Raw genomic sequence first — 15,404 nt, forward strand, 5'->3', positions numbered from 1 at the left:
AAATGTCTGCACTTGCAAGGAGCTTTCAACAACTGTTTGCACAAGTGTAAAGGTGTAAAGGAATGTATCTGTTTTAACACCGAAGATACTAGGTACATATGGATCCCTGTGTTGTTTTCAGTGCTGATCACTAATGGGTCTAACAAACTTGTCTGTCACTCAAGGACAAGATGAAATTGCAGTCCCCTGTTCAGAACACAGGTTTCACAGGATTGTGCTTTCGGCTCTGGCTGAAATCCTTTTGGATATGCTCACCATTGCCTCATCACTGTTTCTGTTCTCCTTCCATTTCCCTCTGGGTTATGCACAGTGTGCCTGCCTTGCTGTTCAATCAGAAATCTCCCGGCCTGTCCGAATGTTTGAGGAAGTGCCCCCTTGAAAAGAGGCCCCAGCAAACTCTCACTGCCTCGTTCCCGGGATTTGCCGTGCGTTACTTACACTAGATGGAAGGTGCTAAACACTCATTTACTATAATGAAGTTAAGACTGCAAGTCAAAGTTTAACAAGGGCCACGTGAAAAGCATTTGAGACAAATCCTAGCTGATTGAGGCTACCATGCCAGAACAACTCCCAGTTAGCAGACTCTTTCCTAGAATTGTGCTTTATGTTTTTTTGGTTCAGAGGTGGAGCAAAGACATCCCAAGGAACAAAGTTTCATTGCAGACGTGGATTTTAAGGATAAGGAACTGGAGAATGAAACCTCTTTAAGAAGAAGGGGCCATTAGAAATGCTTATTTGGTGAAATGAAGTTGTGTACCTAAATTGATTTGTAGCGTCCTACTCTTTGTTGGAAGAAGAAGGCTATTTTTCAGTCGTTATGAACTCACCCGGTACACCATAGTGCAGAAAGGAAGCTTTTCACTCTGCTTCTTCTAATTTGTTATAGGTTTCCTTGAATTCCGCAAGGCATTGTGCTGTAAGACAAACTCTGAGCTGTGTTTATGCATGACATGAGGGGCCATCAGACATGGCCTGCTGAGTTTGGAAGCAGCAGATCTCTAGGGCAACAAGTCACAGCGCACAAATAAATGTTATGTTGATGCAGCAGCAGAATTTTAAACAAAAACAAATCCTCTGTGGGCTGTTTTCCTAATGATTAGCACACACACATAGAAGATGAGACCTTTGCAGAGCTTTGTCAGGAGAATGAAAATCTACCGGCCTGCCTTCCCATTTTTTCTGTGCGTGTTTTTGTTCAGGAGCCATGGGCTGCGCTGGTCCCTTCTGATGTGGAAGCAGTAGCCTCCTGTGCAGCTTGGGTAGCTCAGAGACCTGGGTCTGCCCAGCGTGAGCACAGCAAAACACTACAAATGGCAAGAGAGCAAAATCAACAACTGCGGGGATTTAAAAAAAAAAAAAAAAGTCATTTTTTTCTGCCATCCTATTTTTTTTTGTGTGTGTAATTTTTAACCTTGTATCAGTCACGACCAGTGTACAGGCAGGTAGAAGAGAGCAGCCAACTTCTGTTACCTGGTCATCTCTCTAGCTCTTCAACAGCATATTACCCACCCGATATGTCATTGTTCTAGTGAAGTTTGTATCATAAGCTGCTATACTTCCCCTGAAGTCATGCTAATTTGTAAATGTAGGAAAATGATAGCATGTTGTGGTAGAGGGTTTTGATTTTGGTTGTGGAGAAAAGATGCTCATGGTCATCCTGTGGCATCCTAGGAAGGAGCAGGGAGCATTTGACTCTGCAACATTATAAATGGCCAGAAAAGCTCCTATCCCTTTGAGTATTTACTCTTTAAACAGTATGTTTTGGAACATAAATGAAATATAGGCATGGCAAGTTGCTAAAGTTCCTCCTTCTCCCGTTTGTCAAGTCCTGCCATAAATACCTGTCTGATTTTCCAGATAAATCACTTGTTCTCATAAAAGTTCATACCACTCCCTGTAGCTGTGTTCCGCAAAAAGAGCTGTGCACTGCTTGTGTAGCAGGCCTTAGGGGCTGTCACCAGGTGAAGGGAGGGATGGTTTTGATGCAGAAGAGTCTGGAGCCCAGTATAAAACCAGTAGCACCAAAATAGCTTGATGTTTGGAAAACACTGACCTAAATGTCTGAACAAATCTCTGGGAAAAGGGCTGCTTTTTCCAAGCTTGAAGCAGTTTGGAAGGGAAGTGGTGTTGTCATGTGAACAGGGCACACAACATTAGCTCCACGAACTGCTGGTTAGTAGTCTGCATTTATCATGCTTTTAATTTGAGCGACCGTGCTGCAAAAGATTCTGTTTGCAGATGAAAAGGTATTGAGAGCTGGGGAACAAATAGTGCTGCGTCCAGTAAGCTTAGATTTTTGTGGCTGCGTTTTGGAAAGTGTACTACTAAATTTCTAGGACGAAAATCTCGTGTAGCTCTCTTGTTTTTAATGTTACTGGAGAGATTGCTGCTTGTGCACGTCAAGACAAATCAGAGGCTTGTAGAAGATCTGATAAACTAACTAGTAAGTTGGCTGCCTCTTTCCCTGTTAAGTATTTCATACTTTCTATAAAGCTCTTCTGAGCTTTTCTCATTTTTTTTTCTTTCTCTCTCTTTCTCCATTTCTCATGTTCCAGTTAAATGATCTTTTCAGACAAGCATCACAGCAAAGCTGTTTTTTAGATTAACACAGACTCTGCTTTTTTATTGACTGGCCTGTAACAGCTAATGTGATTTGCACTTCTGTTTACCATCTTTCTATTATTAGACCCAAGTTACTGAGACTAATATGCAGGTAAATATTAGTCACCAGTGGAGCTGCTAATTGTCTAGATTAATTAATCGTTCCAATTGGATTTGTTGTCTCCAAACAGATGTGATTAAAGCAAGGAAGAGTCCCCGATTGGCTTATCTTTTGTGAATAAGTGACTTCAGTATGACGTGCTACCTCACATCAATCAGATACCTGACTCTTAAAGCTCAGATATCACACCCAGCAGTGAAGTGGGAGGGCAACAGCTGTACCTGTCAACCCTCCTGCCATTAATCATCCTGCTGAACACTTCATTTCAGACACTTCCTGAGTTTTCCAAGATGCTGGGCAGTGCATTCACATAGCAGCAGTTCCTGGCCAGGTTAGTGGCGAGGTGGCTGGGCTGGCTTTTATCAAATGGCCTTACTGCCACTGGTGCAAGTCCTGTTCCTTTACTGCAGGAATCTGGTTTTCAGACTTCTCAGTCCACCCAACCTGCTCCAAATTCTCTATATCTAGCTGGAATCCAGCCAGGATCCCCTTCCTGTTTAGTAATACAAGGGGAGGAATGTGCTTGTAGGCCTGGAAATTTGGTCACAAAAAAGTAGATTGAGAACCCCAGGGCCCCAAACAAATGTAGGGGCTGTTTGCTTCATTAATTCTTTTTATTTTATGTTATTTTATGTTATTTTATGTTATTTTATTTTATTTTTATTTTTATTTTATTGGTGCCTGTCCTGTAAAGTCTGAACGAGTGATGTGTTATAGAGCCACGGCTTCCCAGAAACAAGGATGTGCCATTTTGGGGGCTGAAAGTGAGATGCAGGGACACGCTTGCTGTCTTCCAACCAAACTAACAGAGGCAGAGGCATTCTGTAAGCTCTGAGTGTGTTTCAGTGGCTTTGCTTCTTATCATGTTGTAAGCTGCTGACAATCCTAACAGGCAAAAGGGGAGAAGGAAAAAAGAAAAAGCTGAGTGTGCATCAGCTGGCACGAACATTGCTGAGGAGTGGACAACTTTTAAAAGTCTTTTATTATCAAGCTGTAGCAAAGCTGCTTTGTACCATAAATACGAAGAATGGACCCGTTTCTCCTCTGTCTCAGGTGGGTAGGACAAGTTCTTTCCTTCTTTGTTCACAGTACTCCCCAGGGCTCACCCTTTGTGTGGGAGGCAAGTTAGAAGCCACAGACAGGGAGAAAAGCCCTCTCCTCTCTCGTGCATGGGTGTTGTAGTTTATCAGAGCTGGTTCTGCCTGCGCTGCTTTCCTTTCAGTCTCACCTGAAGGTAGTTGCATCTCTGTGCTGATCCTGCTCTCGTTCAGAAGAGCCTTTTAGCCAACAGTTGCTGAAAAAGCAGAGATTTGAAGTAGAAATACTCCAAAGCATGCTTTGCTAAGTCCTTCCCGCTGGATCAAATGTGCTGTGGGTTTATTTGGTGCAAATACAAGTAGCTCCTCACTTCTAGCGGCCAGAATTAAGCTGTAAAGGCTCTTATTGGAATCGCTGTCCATTTATATCTGGCCTGGGGCTTGTTTTTGATTGCCACTTGAAATCAAACTTTTGCAGAGCTGAGGAAAGGGGTAACCTGGCCTAAGTGAAAAGTTCTAGCATTATTTTGCCTGTTTATAACCAAATGAAACAGCAAACAGGATAATGTGTCCCAGGAATTGTCTGGAGATTTTCATTTCCCTTCTCCAAGTATCGAGTCTGTTGAAAGTGTCCATAACCCTAGTCTATAGCTCTGACATACCTCAGCTCCAGCACCGTGAATGTACTTCTGTTAGTTTTTTCTTTTTTCTTCCCCCCGGTCCTTTTCACTGACGTGCATCTTGATGTACATCAGGCACTATGCCTCCTAGAGTCAAAACAGCTTCATTTTAGAGAGAGGGGAAACCCTCAAAGAAAAAATAACCAGTCTTGCTGTGGTCTGTTGGCAGTAACAGATAGCTAAGTCTAAAAATCTCATCAGAGCTAAGACATTTATCACCAGGCAAAACCCAGCAATGTTGTAGGAAATGTCTTTTGTGTTATCCTGAATGCAAGTCTGAGTCTAAGAACTGTGGTGGTGATTTGGTAGGTGGTTACATTCATTCAATCTTAAAGGTAATCAGCCACACTGTTGATGGGAAACGAGGGTAATATAAAGGAGTGAAAACAAACTATATCAAGACGTTTGAACATCATTTTTTCTTCTCTGCAGGCATTTCTTCACCGGATCCGCCAGAATGCTGTGGACAAAGCCGAGAAGTACATAACAGAGGAGAATGTTAAGGTATTTTTTCCATATTCCTCATTGATAGGGATTTCATACATAGTGAAAGCCTAGATTCTGGGATATGTATATCAAACATCCTCATATCTTATTGATGCTTATTATTAAACTGGTTCCCAAAAGAAAAGAGGCTCACGCTGACAGTTTCTCAGTCTGTTTGCCCATTTGTTTAGCTGTCATCTTCCAACATTTTTTTATCCCACCAGCTAATTTCAGTAGAATTTGATAACAGTGTAGTGTTGTCAGAAACACTAACTTCTGCCAAGATTTGTGATATAGTGTATAGAGGACAGAGAGACCTTTTTAGCCCTCTTAAGGGAAAAGGCACGGAATGAAGTGGCTGTGTCTATCTATTTTGCTCGACAGTAATCAGTGAGCCAGTTTACATCTGTTGTCTCTTCCAAATCTATAAATTAAATGTGTTATAAGGAGGCAGGAATATTCCTTTGGATTGCAATAGGAAGGAATTTGGGCTCCTGTGGGAGGACTGAGGAATGGGAGACCCTAGCATGAGGACATTGGTGAATGAATTCTGCACTGGAAAGGCATATAGGATGCAGAGCTGAGAGGTACTAGCTTCTCTACTGTGTACTGTCACAGGAGGCCTTATTGTTTATATTCATAAAAATAAGCAACACTTTCTTTTAGCAATCTGGCTTAAACAACCTCTTTGTTACACACACGCTTGTGAAACCAAAACCTTCTTTGTACATATACACAAATGAAACCTCAGCATCAGTGGGAAAGCGTGCAGCGTCTGCCTTCAGAGTCTTGCTTACTGGACTTGCATTTGATCCTGTAGCTTCTACATCAGAGTAGAAGCAGAGTCTTCGCTTTATATGTTAATGGGAACAGTGCAGCAACAATAGGTACGTCATAGTGGCCAGCACTATTACAGCTGATGTGTTTCCATTTTACATAGCAGTATCACCTGGAAGTATAGAGATCCTAGCAGGGATCCAGCCTCCATTATGCAATTCTTTCTGTGGGCTAGCAATATGCTATTACTGATTAACTGGCATCAGCATGGGGTGGTAGCAAGAAGGTTTGGCAGATTTGTAGAGCTAAGCCTCTTGCTGTCTTCAAATTTGGAAGTCCCTGTTCCCTGGAAGCTCATCATGTGCAGTCTGAAGTAAGTTTGGGGACGGCTGAGAGAAAAGTAGACAAGTGATTAGTGATAACAGATCCTGTGAGTAGAGAAGTGTGCAAGAAACCTCTGCAGGAGAAGTAAACGTACACAACCATTTGCCAATTTGACAAACAACTGCAGAGGTTGGTGAAAGTCGCTGTTAATTCTCTCGTTCTTCAGATACCATTATGATTGCTATATACTAAGCTGCAGTGCCCACATAGCCCATGCAAAAAAGCCCTTATTTTCTCTGCTGATTAAACGTATTTGTATTCTAAGGTCCATCACATTCCTCTGGGGAAGTACTGCTTCATTTTTGTGTCATTCTTCAACTGCCTGCGGGTGCCTTTGTGAGGCTACTGTGAGGCCTCATTAATTCTTATTATTACAATACCCAGCTTTCAATAACAGAGCTGCTCTTTGGTAATAAAGGACCTATGCCTGCTGCTGGTGAAACAGAATCACAAAGGCACAGGTTTTCTGACCAGAGTCAATGTTATCTCTCCCTCTTCGTCCTCCCGTCCTAAACAATGCAATTGTCTTTCCTGCAGTTGAAGGTTGGCTGTTCTTTCCTTCTGCCGATCCTTGTTGGTAGAGGCAGGACAAGCGAGGCTGTGTTGGGACTTCTGATAACTCTGCCTGCTAATCCTGTACGTTTTGGGTCATCAGGGAGCTGTGAGGTGGGTGGCAGCAGAAAAGGTGGTAGCAGAGTGCATAAATGGTTTGGTAACTTATGTAAAGAGAACCCTGTGTTTTCCTCTCTTTCGTCATGCAGCTCAAGTGTCTAGAGGAAAATCCAGGGTATTCTGGCAGTCACCTACCTCTAAGCAAAAGGAAAAAGTACTTTTTAGGGTAACTTGGGTTATGGCTTCCAATAGTATTTTTGCAGGTTCCTCCTACGGCTGGCACTGAGCAGTGAAGTTTTCAATGATCTTTGGCCACTGTATCCTCTTCCAGAGAGGCCACATTGAATCCTTCCCCTCTACTCTGCCCTGGTCAGGCCTCACCTGGAGTACTGTGTCCAGTTCTGGGCTCCCCGGTACAAGAAAGACAGGGATCTCCTGGAAAGAGTCCAGCAGAGGGCCACAAAGATGATACGGGGCCTGGAGCATCTTCCTTATGAAGAAAGGCTGAGAGACCTGGGTCTGTTCAGCCTGGAGAAGAGAAGATTGAGAGGGGATCTCCTCAATGTATATAAATATCCGAGGGGTGGGAGACAGAAGGATGTAGCCAACCTCTTCTCAGTGGTTTGTGGGGATAGGACAAGGGGTAATGGCTGCAAGTTAGAGCACAAGAAGTTCTGCACCGACATGCAAAAGAACTTCATGGTGAGGGTGACGGAGCACTGGAACAGGCTGCCCAGGGAGGCTGTGGAGTCTCTGGAGATATTCAAGGCCTTTCTGGATGCCTCCCTGGGCAGCCTGCTCTGAGGAACCTGCTTTGGCAGGGGGGTTGGACCCGATGATCTTTCAAGGTCCCTTCCAACCCCAACAGTTCTGTGATTCTGTGAATCGTTGCAAGGCCCAGTACTCCAGTGACTAACAGCTGCAGCAACATCATCAATGTTGTTTCAGTTTATTTCCCGCCCTATGTGGGAATAACTATTGATATTTAGCATCGTGCTGCATTTGCAGTAGGACAATGATACCATTTTACTGATAAAGCACAGGGAAGGCAGCACAACCTGATGGTGTACACAAGCTGTCAGCCACAGATCCTTCACATGAAGTTTATCAAGGGTAATTATGTATCAGATACAAAAGCAAATGCAGTCAAAGTCTCTCTGCTGCCTTAATTTTTCAAGTGACTCCTATTACCTGTGAAATCTGCTGCAAGCAGAGCTTTCCTGACCATCGTATAATTTATTAGATTACACAGATATTCCTTGGATCACAAAATAGCCTCCTGAATACTGCTCCTGAAGGAGAAAGTCATCCTTGACAGATGTTTTCCTCTTCCTTGTTAATCCTCTTTTGGCACAGCTTCTGGCACAGCCATGTAGACAGGCTAATGTGTCATCACATTGCTTTCAGCCATGCGATAGAACCATCATATGCTCTGCTTGAATTTGCACTGGAAGTTTTCTGGAAGCGATGAAACAGTCCTAGTTCCCTGTCCTTTCTTTTCTGATGGGTTCAGAGCCCCTCAGTGCAAGCAGTGTGCTGGAATCTTCAGTTTATTCAGGGCCAGAAAGGAGCAACAAGGCACAAGTATACATAAATGGTAGTGCAGGCTACCGTACCTTGATATTCCTGAAGGCAGAGGTGAGCAAAGAAAAGGAAAATGCATCACGATGTGCTCTGCGCCTGCAGCCAGCTTGCAAATTTGAGAAAAATGTCCTCCCTATGCTTGAATAACACAAGATACAGAGTTGTATCTGGGTACATGCACAGAAGGCTCCTTGAATTCCTTGTCATGTCTATCCCCACAAAACCAGAGGGAGACTGGTTTTAAACCAAGAATCTGTTTTCATTTCTGTCCTTAATGATTATATGTAATTTAGAGATTTTTTTTTTATAATTACTGCTATATCACCATCCACCAGGCTGAATTAGTGTCACATCTGCTGAATAAATTCCACTGCATAATAAAGCTCATAAAGCTGAAAAGGTTAATGTTGCTGTAAGGTGCTTCAGGAATTGTTAGAAGATCTTAGGCTCACTCAGTTTCTCCACTAACTGCCAGGAAGCTGAAGGCTGGTTCTGCCAGGCTGCTGTCTTTGGGGTTCGTAAGAGTGACACCCACTCACTGTGCAAGACCTGAGAGGCAGCTCCCAATATGAAAGCTGGTTTGACTGCACGGCAAATCTTCTCTTTGCAATTGGCACGGTTGAAGCAGAGTGATGGAAAATGCTGTCAGCAATGTGTATGTTACAGCAGGCTCCAGGTTTTGGTCTGCCCAGTCAGGCTTTCCTTCAGTGGCTGTCAGTACTGATAGCTGTGTCACCGTGCATCAGGACTTCTCCTGTGCAGGTAATCTCCCATCTTCTATAAATGTATTCACAATTTTTCATATTTCCTATGAAGATGATAGCCTAATAAAATTCTGTATGTTTATAGCAGCTTTTGTCCTGGCAGTTTATTTCCCTTAGCATATGCCTATTCAAATTCCTAGGGATCATTTAGCTGTGAGATTGCACAATCTCTTCAGTGCACATCTAAAGTAAGGACCTCTCTCCCACTACAAATTTTACAGTCACTGAGAGTGGTGAAAGGGAACTCTAAAGCTCTGTTCTTGTGGTTTGGAAATATTTTACACTATTCTGTGCTCCTGTCAGTGAAATGCCAGCTCACATGTTGCAGAGATTTGGTCTCACATGTACGGGTACTTCTTTGTGACTTCTAGTTTCATGTCCCTTTCTTCTAGGAAATGCTTTAAAATGCGTGGGAAGGAAAGGCAAACAACTTCCTGCTTCTATCTCCTGCAAAGTCACTTTGGTCCTTGTGGTTCCATTTACCTGTTTGGTCTCATAGGAGACTTTCTGTAGACTTGAAAGGGATTGTTCACATTTATCATGTTCAGGTGCCTGGAAAGATAACCTTCATTTACAGCAGGTACATCAGTAGCAATAAAGATTTCCATAGGAGGCCAGGAATGGGGCAAATATGATGTAATTCCTTCGTTACCAGTTACTATCTGTGCTTTAGATCTTTTCACGAGTAGGTCTAGAACCACAGTATTTTGGTGCTACTACTCTTAATATACCCGAGAGTGTTTTATTAACAGCTGGCATTGGATTTCTCTTTATGTATTTCAGGTCTTGTTTTCTAACATCGAAGACATTCTTGGCGTTCACAAGGAGTTCCTGGCTGCTCTGGAATTTAGTTTACAACCAGAACCTCAGTCTCAGCATGAACTGGGAAATGTTTTCTTAAAATTTGTAAGTACAATGACTTAACACTATCTGAAAATGCAGTTTCCTGTCATAAGCTCCCATGCCCCTTAACTAGCCTTAATCTCTATGGCTTGTAGCAATACTGTGACAATGTGTGTCTTGTATGAAAGTTGAAGTTAGGGTGGGAAAAAACTTGTGAATGAGGTTAGAACAATGGAAGCCACATCAAACTCAGCTAAACAATGAGGTATTTTTAGAAACTCTTTCTTTTCCCATTGAATATTTTTTTCCTTTTTTCTCCCCCTCACACAGCTGATCACACTTATTGCTGAGAATTTATCTACTTTGGTTCCAAATATTTCAGGAAAGCAGCACAATGTCAAGTAAATGAATATTTTTTGTACCTAAATAACATTGGAAACCCATGAAGACAAAAATTGAAAACAAAAGACTGTACCTCATCTACAGTAGTTAGTGTCTGTGCATACATGTATCATTCAGTAAATTAAAGGTAACATGAGATTATCTTGCACTTGCTGAAATATAGTACGAGTTACCATATACTACCTTTCACTATGGAATGAATTACTTAATATTATTATTATTATTATTATTATTATTATTATTATTATTATTATTATTATTATTATTATTATTATTATTATTATTATTATTATTATTTATAATTATAATGTATAATAAATATAAATTACTTATTAATAAATTACTGATTTACAGAAAATTTGGCTTTTAGACTCAACAATAGCTTAAGAATGCCACAGTCACAAAATGCAAAGTAGTTGTGGTACACTCTGACAGTTCCAGGTTGTTCAAAACATTTTGGCAGGTTACTTCTGTGTCATCTGACTTTATGCCTGATTGTTTTATTATTTGTTCTCTTAATACATTCATAATGAAGTTATGTGCACCAGTCAGATTGGTACTGCTAGGTGACCTGGAAAGCACAGACCTATAAATAGGGACCATGGAACTATGGAATTGGAAATGAGAGAATCATGGAAGTCAGAGAACCACTGCTCCTCTCATTATAATTTGCTTCTTATTATTGCAAACTAATAAGAACATAGAGTATGCACTAATTGAGTATGCAAGATCCATTATTGTATACACCTAGTCACAAGCTGGACTCATTTAAATGCTGATTTACTGATTTACAAGTATAATAATTCAAAGCTATGGATTTTTTTGCATGCAGCTGCCCTCCTGAGATGTCTGAAAAATTAGAAAGTATATACATAATAGCCATTTCTTCAAATTCTTATTAACTGCATTAAGCCACAGGCCAACTTCCCATCAAAATATGTTCTATTACACTTTCATAATTATAATTAATGCTTTCATAATTCATTGAGCTTGAGTGGTCGGTGGTGATGCAGGCATTCTTGACTTATAGAGCTTTACCAATTATAAGTTTTATTTATGTTGTAACAATTAAAATAATAGCAGAATGTGTTATATTGAAACAGTGCCCCAAAACTGTATCATCTGTAAGGAGTGACTGTCAGCTGCTGAAGAACATACTGAGGTACTCGGTTAAAGACTTGAATACTCACTAGAATCATTGGCTGCCAAGAAGACATGCTCAGGACATCTTGTACAGGACATTATTACTCATTAGCAAGGGTGTCTGGAGGGATGCTGTCAAATTGTTTACTGTGTTTCAGGGTGGCACTGACTAGCCAGAAATGTTAATATCATGTAGTTTGACTGAATTCAAGTCTGGTACATGTAGTCATTGGCAATGTCTTCTTGTATGTGAACATAGCATTTTGTAACTTTATTCCTGCAGGATTTAATAATTATGTAATTGGATGTTTCTTATTTCTCAAACATGCAACAAAGCAGGAATTATGAAACTATAATGTATAGACATGAGTTCTGGTAAGAATTTGTCCTCCAAATAGACTAGTGGCTATTTGACTGAGATCAGTTTACATTGTAGTCTGCGGAGTGCATTGCAAATAATGTGTACATCAACTATTTCACAGTCCCCTAGGGAAGAAGACCTGTAGCTTATGCAGGTGGAAGTCAAACATCTTTTAATTCAGAATATATGGAAGAAGCTGGTCTCATCCATAATGAACCTAAGGAAGTGTAGGAATAACATTAGAAGCTTTGTGGCACCTCAGGACTGAGCAGGGAATAGTCAACAGCAGGTTACCAAGAGAGGAGGAAATGATCTGTCCTTGTGTACAGATGGTGCCTAGGTTTTATAATCACCTCGCTGCAGGTTTGTGGGATTGAGGGATGTAAGATTTGTCCCCTCTCACAGTGCAGGCTTCCGTAGTGAGTTGCCAGCAGGAGATGCCAGCAGCAATTGTGGTTCAGAGTGAGTCTTGATTTCCTCTCTGATCAGGTTTCCAGAGCTCCATTTCCCTTATTGGGGTTGTTCTGGTGAAGCAGAAGCATTCACAGAAAACAAACAAACAAAAACCCGAACAAACAAAATCCTCAAAACTGTGCCTCAGAAACAGTCATTCCTGAAGGCATTTCCATGATGCTGAAACCGGTTTTGTTGAAATTGTGTACAGTATTTTGCCACTACAAGAAGCCCTTGCAGTACACTTAAGGTTTCCTGAAGAAAAAGCCAGCCGTTCTCTTCTAGGGATGCACTCCTGCAATGTGGCTGAAGAATGTGTTGTTTTGTTTTGTTTTTGAGAGAGACAGAGCATGTCATTAGCCTGTGTACCCAAGGAAAATATGGGTGATACTTATTTACTTTCTTTTTTTTTTTTCATTTTGCCTAAGGTTCTCGTGTTGTAATGTGCTTTTAAAAAAAGAAGTGCTAAAAAAAAATGCCCTTGGTGCTACTTTTTCCCATTATCATCAAATCACAGTGTATCCTCGGGGAGTCTGCAGCAAGGAAATGACATAAGGCCTGTGAATCTTGAACATATCAGTGTATCTTCTATCATGATCACCTGGCGAGGTCATTCTTAGTTTAGATTATAAACCCCGTCCTTGTCAGCAGCCAGATGTTAGCATAGGTACTTTTCTCCAGAAGCTCCATGTTAAAAGTGCTCATAAATTTAGAGAAGAGTTTGAGAATGTTTGAAGCACAGTGTTTTTTTCAGACACAGAGTTTCTCAGAGGGCATTTCTTCTCTAGTTTCCTTGTATTACAGACCTCTGACAGACGCTTCCAGATTCCCCATGGGGAGATTCACCAGAATAGTGTTTAGGTCCTGTTGATGAGATCTATGTATCCTAAATTTCTTCTAATGTCCATAGACTTGACTGTTTTAATGGTTTACCTTGGCCTAGAATAGCCTAGCTCAACAACAGTCCAGCCATGCTGAAAAACAGGACACCGCTTTTAGTCATAATAAGCCTCTAGGATCATGATTGATCCATTTATATTAATGCTAGGACATCCTCCCCGATCTCCAGCTTGGAAGGATTCTGATCTTGGGTAATACCTGAAACAAGCCAATATTCCAATGGCTCCAGAAGAGCTATAATGTTTCGCTGCAACTAATGCATATTGACTTTTGGAAGTATTTTAACAAGTTATGAATTATGCTTGCTCTGTTACTCAGCTGTGAAAAGCTGTTTTGTTCTGGAAGACAGACTTTGTTTGCCCTGGTGTATTCTGTTTGATCAGAAGATGATGAAAAGTCTGTTGTCTGATGCTAGGTACTAGAATTTCATAAAGAGTTGTTGTTCTTTACTTTCTGTTATTGTCATACCAAACTCACTTAGATGTTAATTCAAAATAAAATCTGCTGACTGAAAAGAAATATGACGTAGAACAGATCTTTAACATCAAGGAGAATGTATACACTGAACTTTGAATAATCACACCTTGTCAATATTGGCTTTCTTGTACTGGTGATGAAAATATAAGACTGCAGAGCAGAAGGGCAAAGGATTGACTGGTGCTTGATTTATGTTGCTGTCATACTGATAGAGCTTCAGTAACCTCGTAGCTATAAAATAAGCTTGTTCAAGTGAAATGTTTTCATCTCATTTTTAGGAGCAATGCTGCATGAGTGATCAGTTTTACTGTTTAAGTCATCAGGGATTTTGTTCTGTTCAGAATGAAATCTCTTTTGTTTAGGGTTTTCATGTTGACAAAACTGATTTCAGCTTGCTTTGAAAGAAGAAAATGTCATGCCTCATTAAAAATACATCCAAATAACATGATTACAGTTTACCAAATGTCTTCCATAAATTTTCTAGCCCAAACTGTTTTCAAATTTGCACTAATTTGTGGCTGTTCTACCAGACCCAAAATAACATATATGAAAAATAAACTATTGGTTTAAATATTTAACCAAACTAAGAAGGGTATAGACTTATTTTTGTCACCAAAGCCAGAAGGTCTAGCCATGTATTCAGCAGATTTGCTGAATAAGAAGGTGCCATTTTTGTGTGGTCACTTCTCTGACCATAATTGCACTTTAATATAGAGTAACTGTAGGTTCCGAATTCCTGGGCTAACATCTGTAATTATGTAACTGATAATTTCCTCACCAGGGGATGGGAGAGTCCAGGACTGAATGTCACCCAGAGAGGAAATTAAACACTTCAGACACTGAGTAATTTAAAACATAGTTGTCATATTTGTGGGTCTCATGCATGAGGGACAGATGGGAAAGACTTGATGAAAGCACTCTGGTGTGTGTATAATTATTGTACTGTCTTGAGTTCAGCAAAGGGATTTTGTCATGATCTAAATATAACCTCTCAAAACTCCAGACATTCGGAGCTGCAGTCAGAAACCTGAGCAATGACATTTTGCGTGCATTGATGCACTGGATGCTGCTGTGTTAATGGTTGCTATTTTTAGTTTCATGCATGCTGCTTGTGTGCATCCAGGGAGCTGAGGGGAGGGAAGGAAATGTAGGGGAAACTCATAAATCTGTTCTCTCTCCACAACTCTCCATTTTAAGGATAAAAACAATTCTGGGTCTGTCAGTTACCTCTTTTCTATTGTGCTATGGATTCAATCCTGCCTTTTCCTGCATCTGGTGGTCAGAAGTCTTTGTTTCTTTCTAGCTTCTCAGTATTAGAGTAATACGAACAGCTGTAGATGAAGGATGTCTTGAACAACTGTGTTCCAGCTCTTTGCACTGCACTTTGTGGCTGTTGTTTTATTTGCTTTGTACCATTGTTGCCATGTTTGGAAATGCATCTTTTTATTGTCAGTTCTTCCTTTGGAGGCATGAGGAGGGGAAAAAAAAAAGTCACCACATTGTTAGTTAAAACAAATAAATTTAAATATGCTTTTCAGTCCCTGAGCATGTATGTCTAACCATTGAGCATCTGACCAGAATGTCAAATGCTTCTCCTAAACTAATATAAACACAATTTCTGTTCCTTGTGACAATAGTGAAGGGAATGCCCGATGAGTGCAGCTGTGTTCCAGGGCTCTGTGTTACTTAACTCCTTCAGTTGGCAGTAGTTTTTGGTTAGATCACTATAAGCTCTCTTAGAGGTAGCGAGACTGCAGGTATCTCATCACGAGCTAGCAC

The 15,404-nt window shown here is 40.9% G+C and overlaps 1 protein-coding gene across 1 annotated transcript in view; it reads left to right on the plus strand.

Annotated features, from left to right (window-relative positions):
• PREX1 (phosphatidylinositol-3,4,5-trisphosphate dependent Rac exchange factor 1) overlaps nt 1–15,404 on the plus strand; it is a gene marked incomplete at its 5' end in the record, with an annotated part of 172,307 nt that overhangs the window by 63,358 nt on the left and 93,545 nt on the right. The window contains 2 exons of the mRNA XM_084296939.1: nt 4,872–4,943; nt 9,830–9,952. Coding sequence (XP_084153065.1) covers nt 4,872–4,943; nt 9,830–9,952 — 195 coding nt within the window. The remainder of the gene's footprint in view (nt 1–4,871; nt 4,944–9,829; nt 9,953–15,404) is intronic.

Source organism: Netta rufina (genome assembly GCF_964035555.1).
Source record: "Netta rufina genome assembly, chromosome: 16".
Classification (NCBI taxonomy): Eukaryota; Metazoa; Chordata; class Aves; order Anseriformes; family Anatidae; genus Netta; species Netta rufina.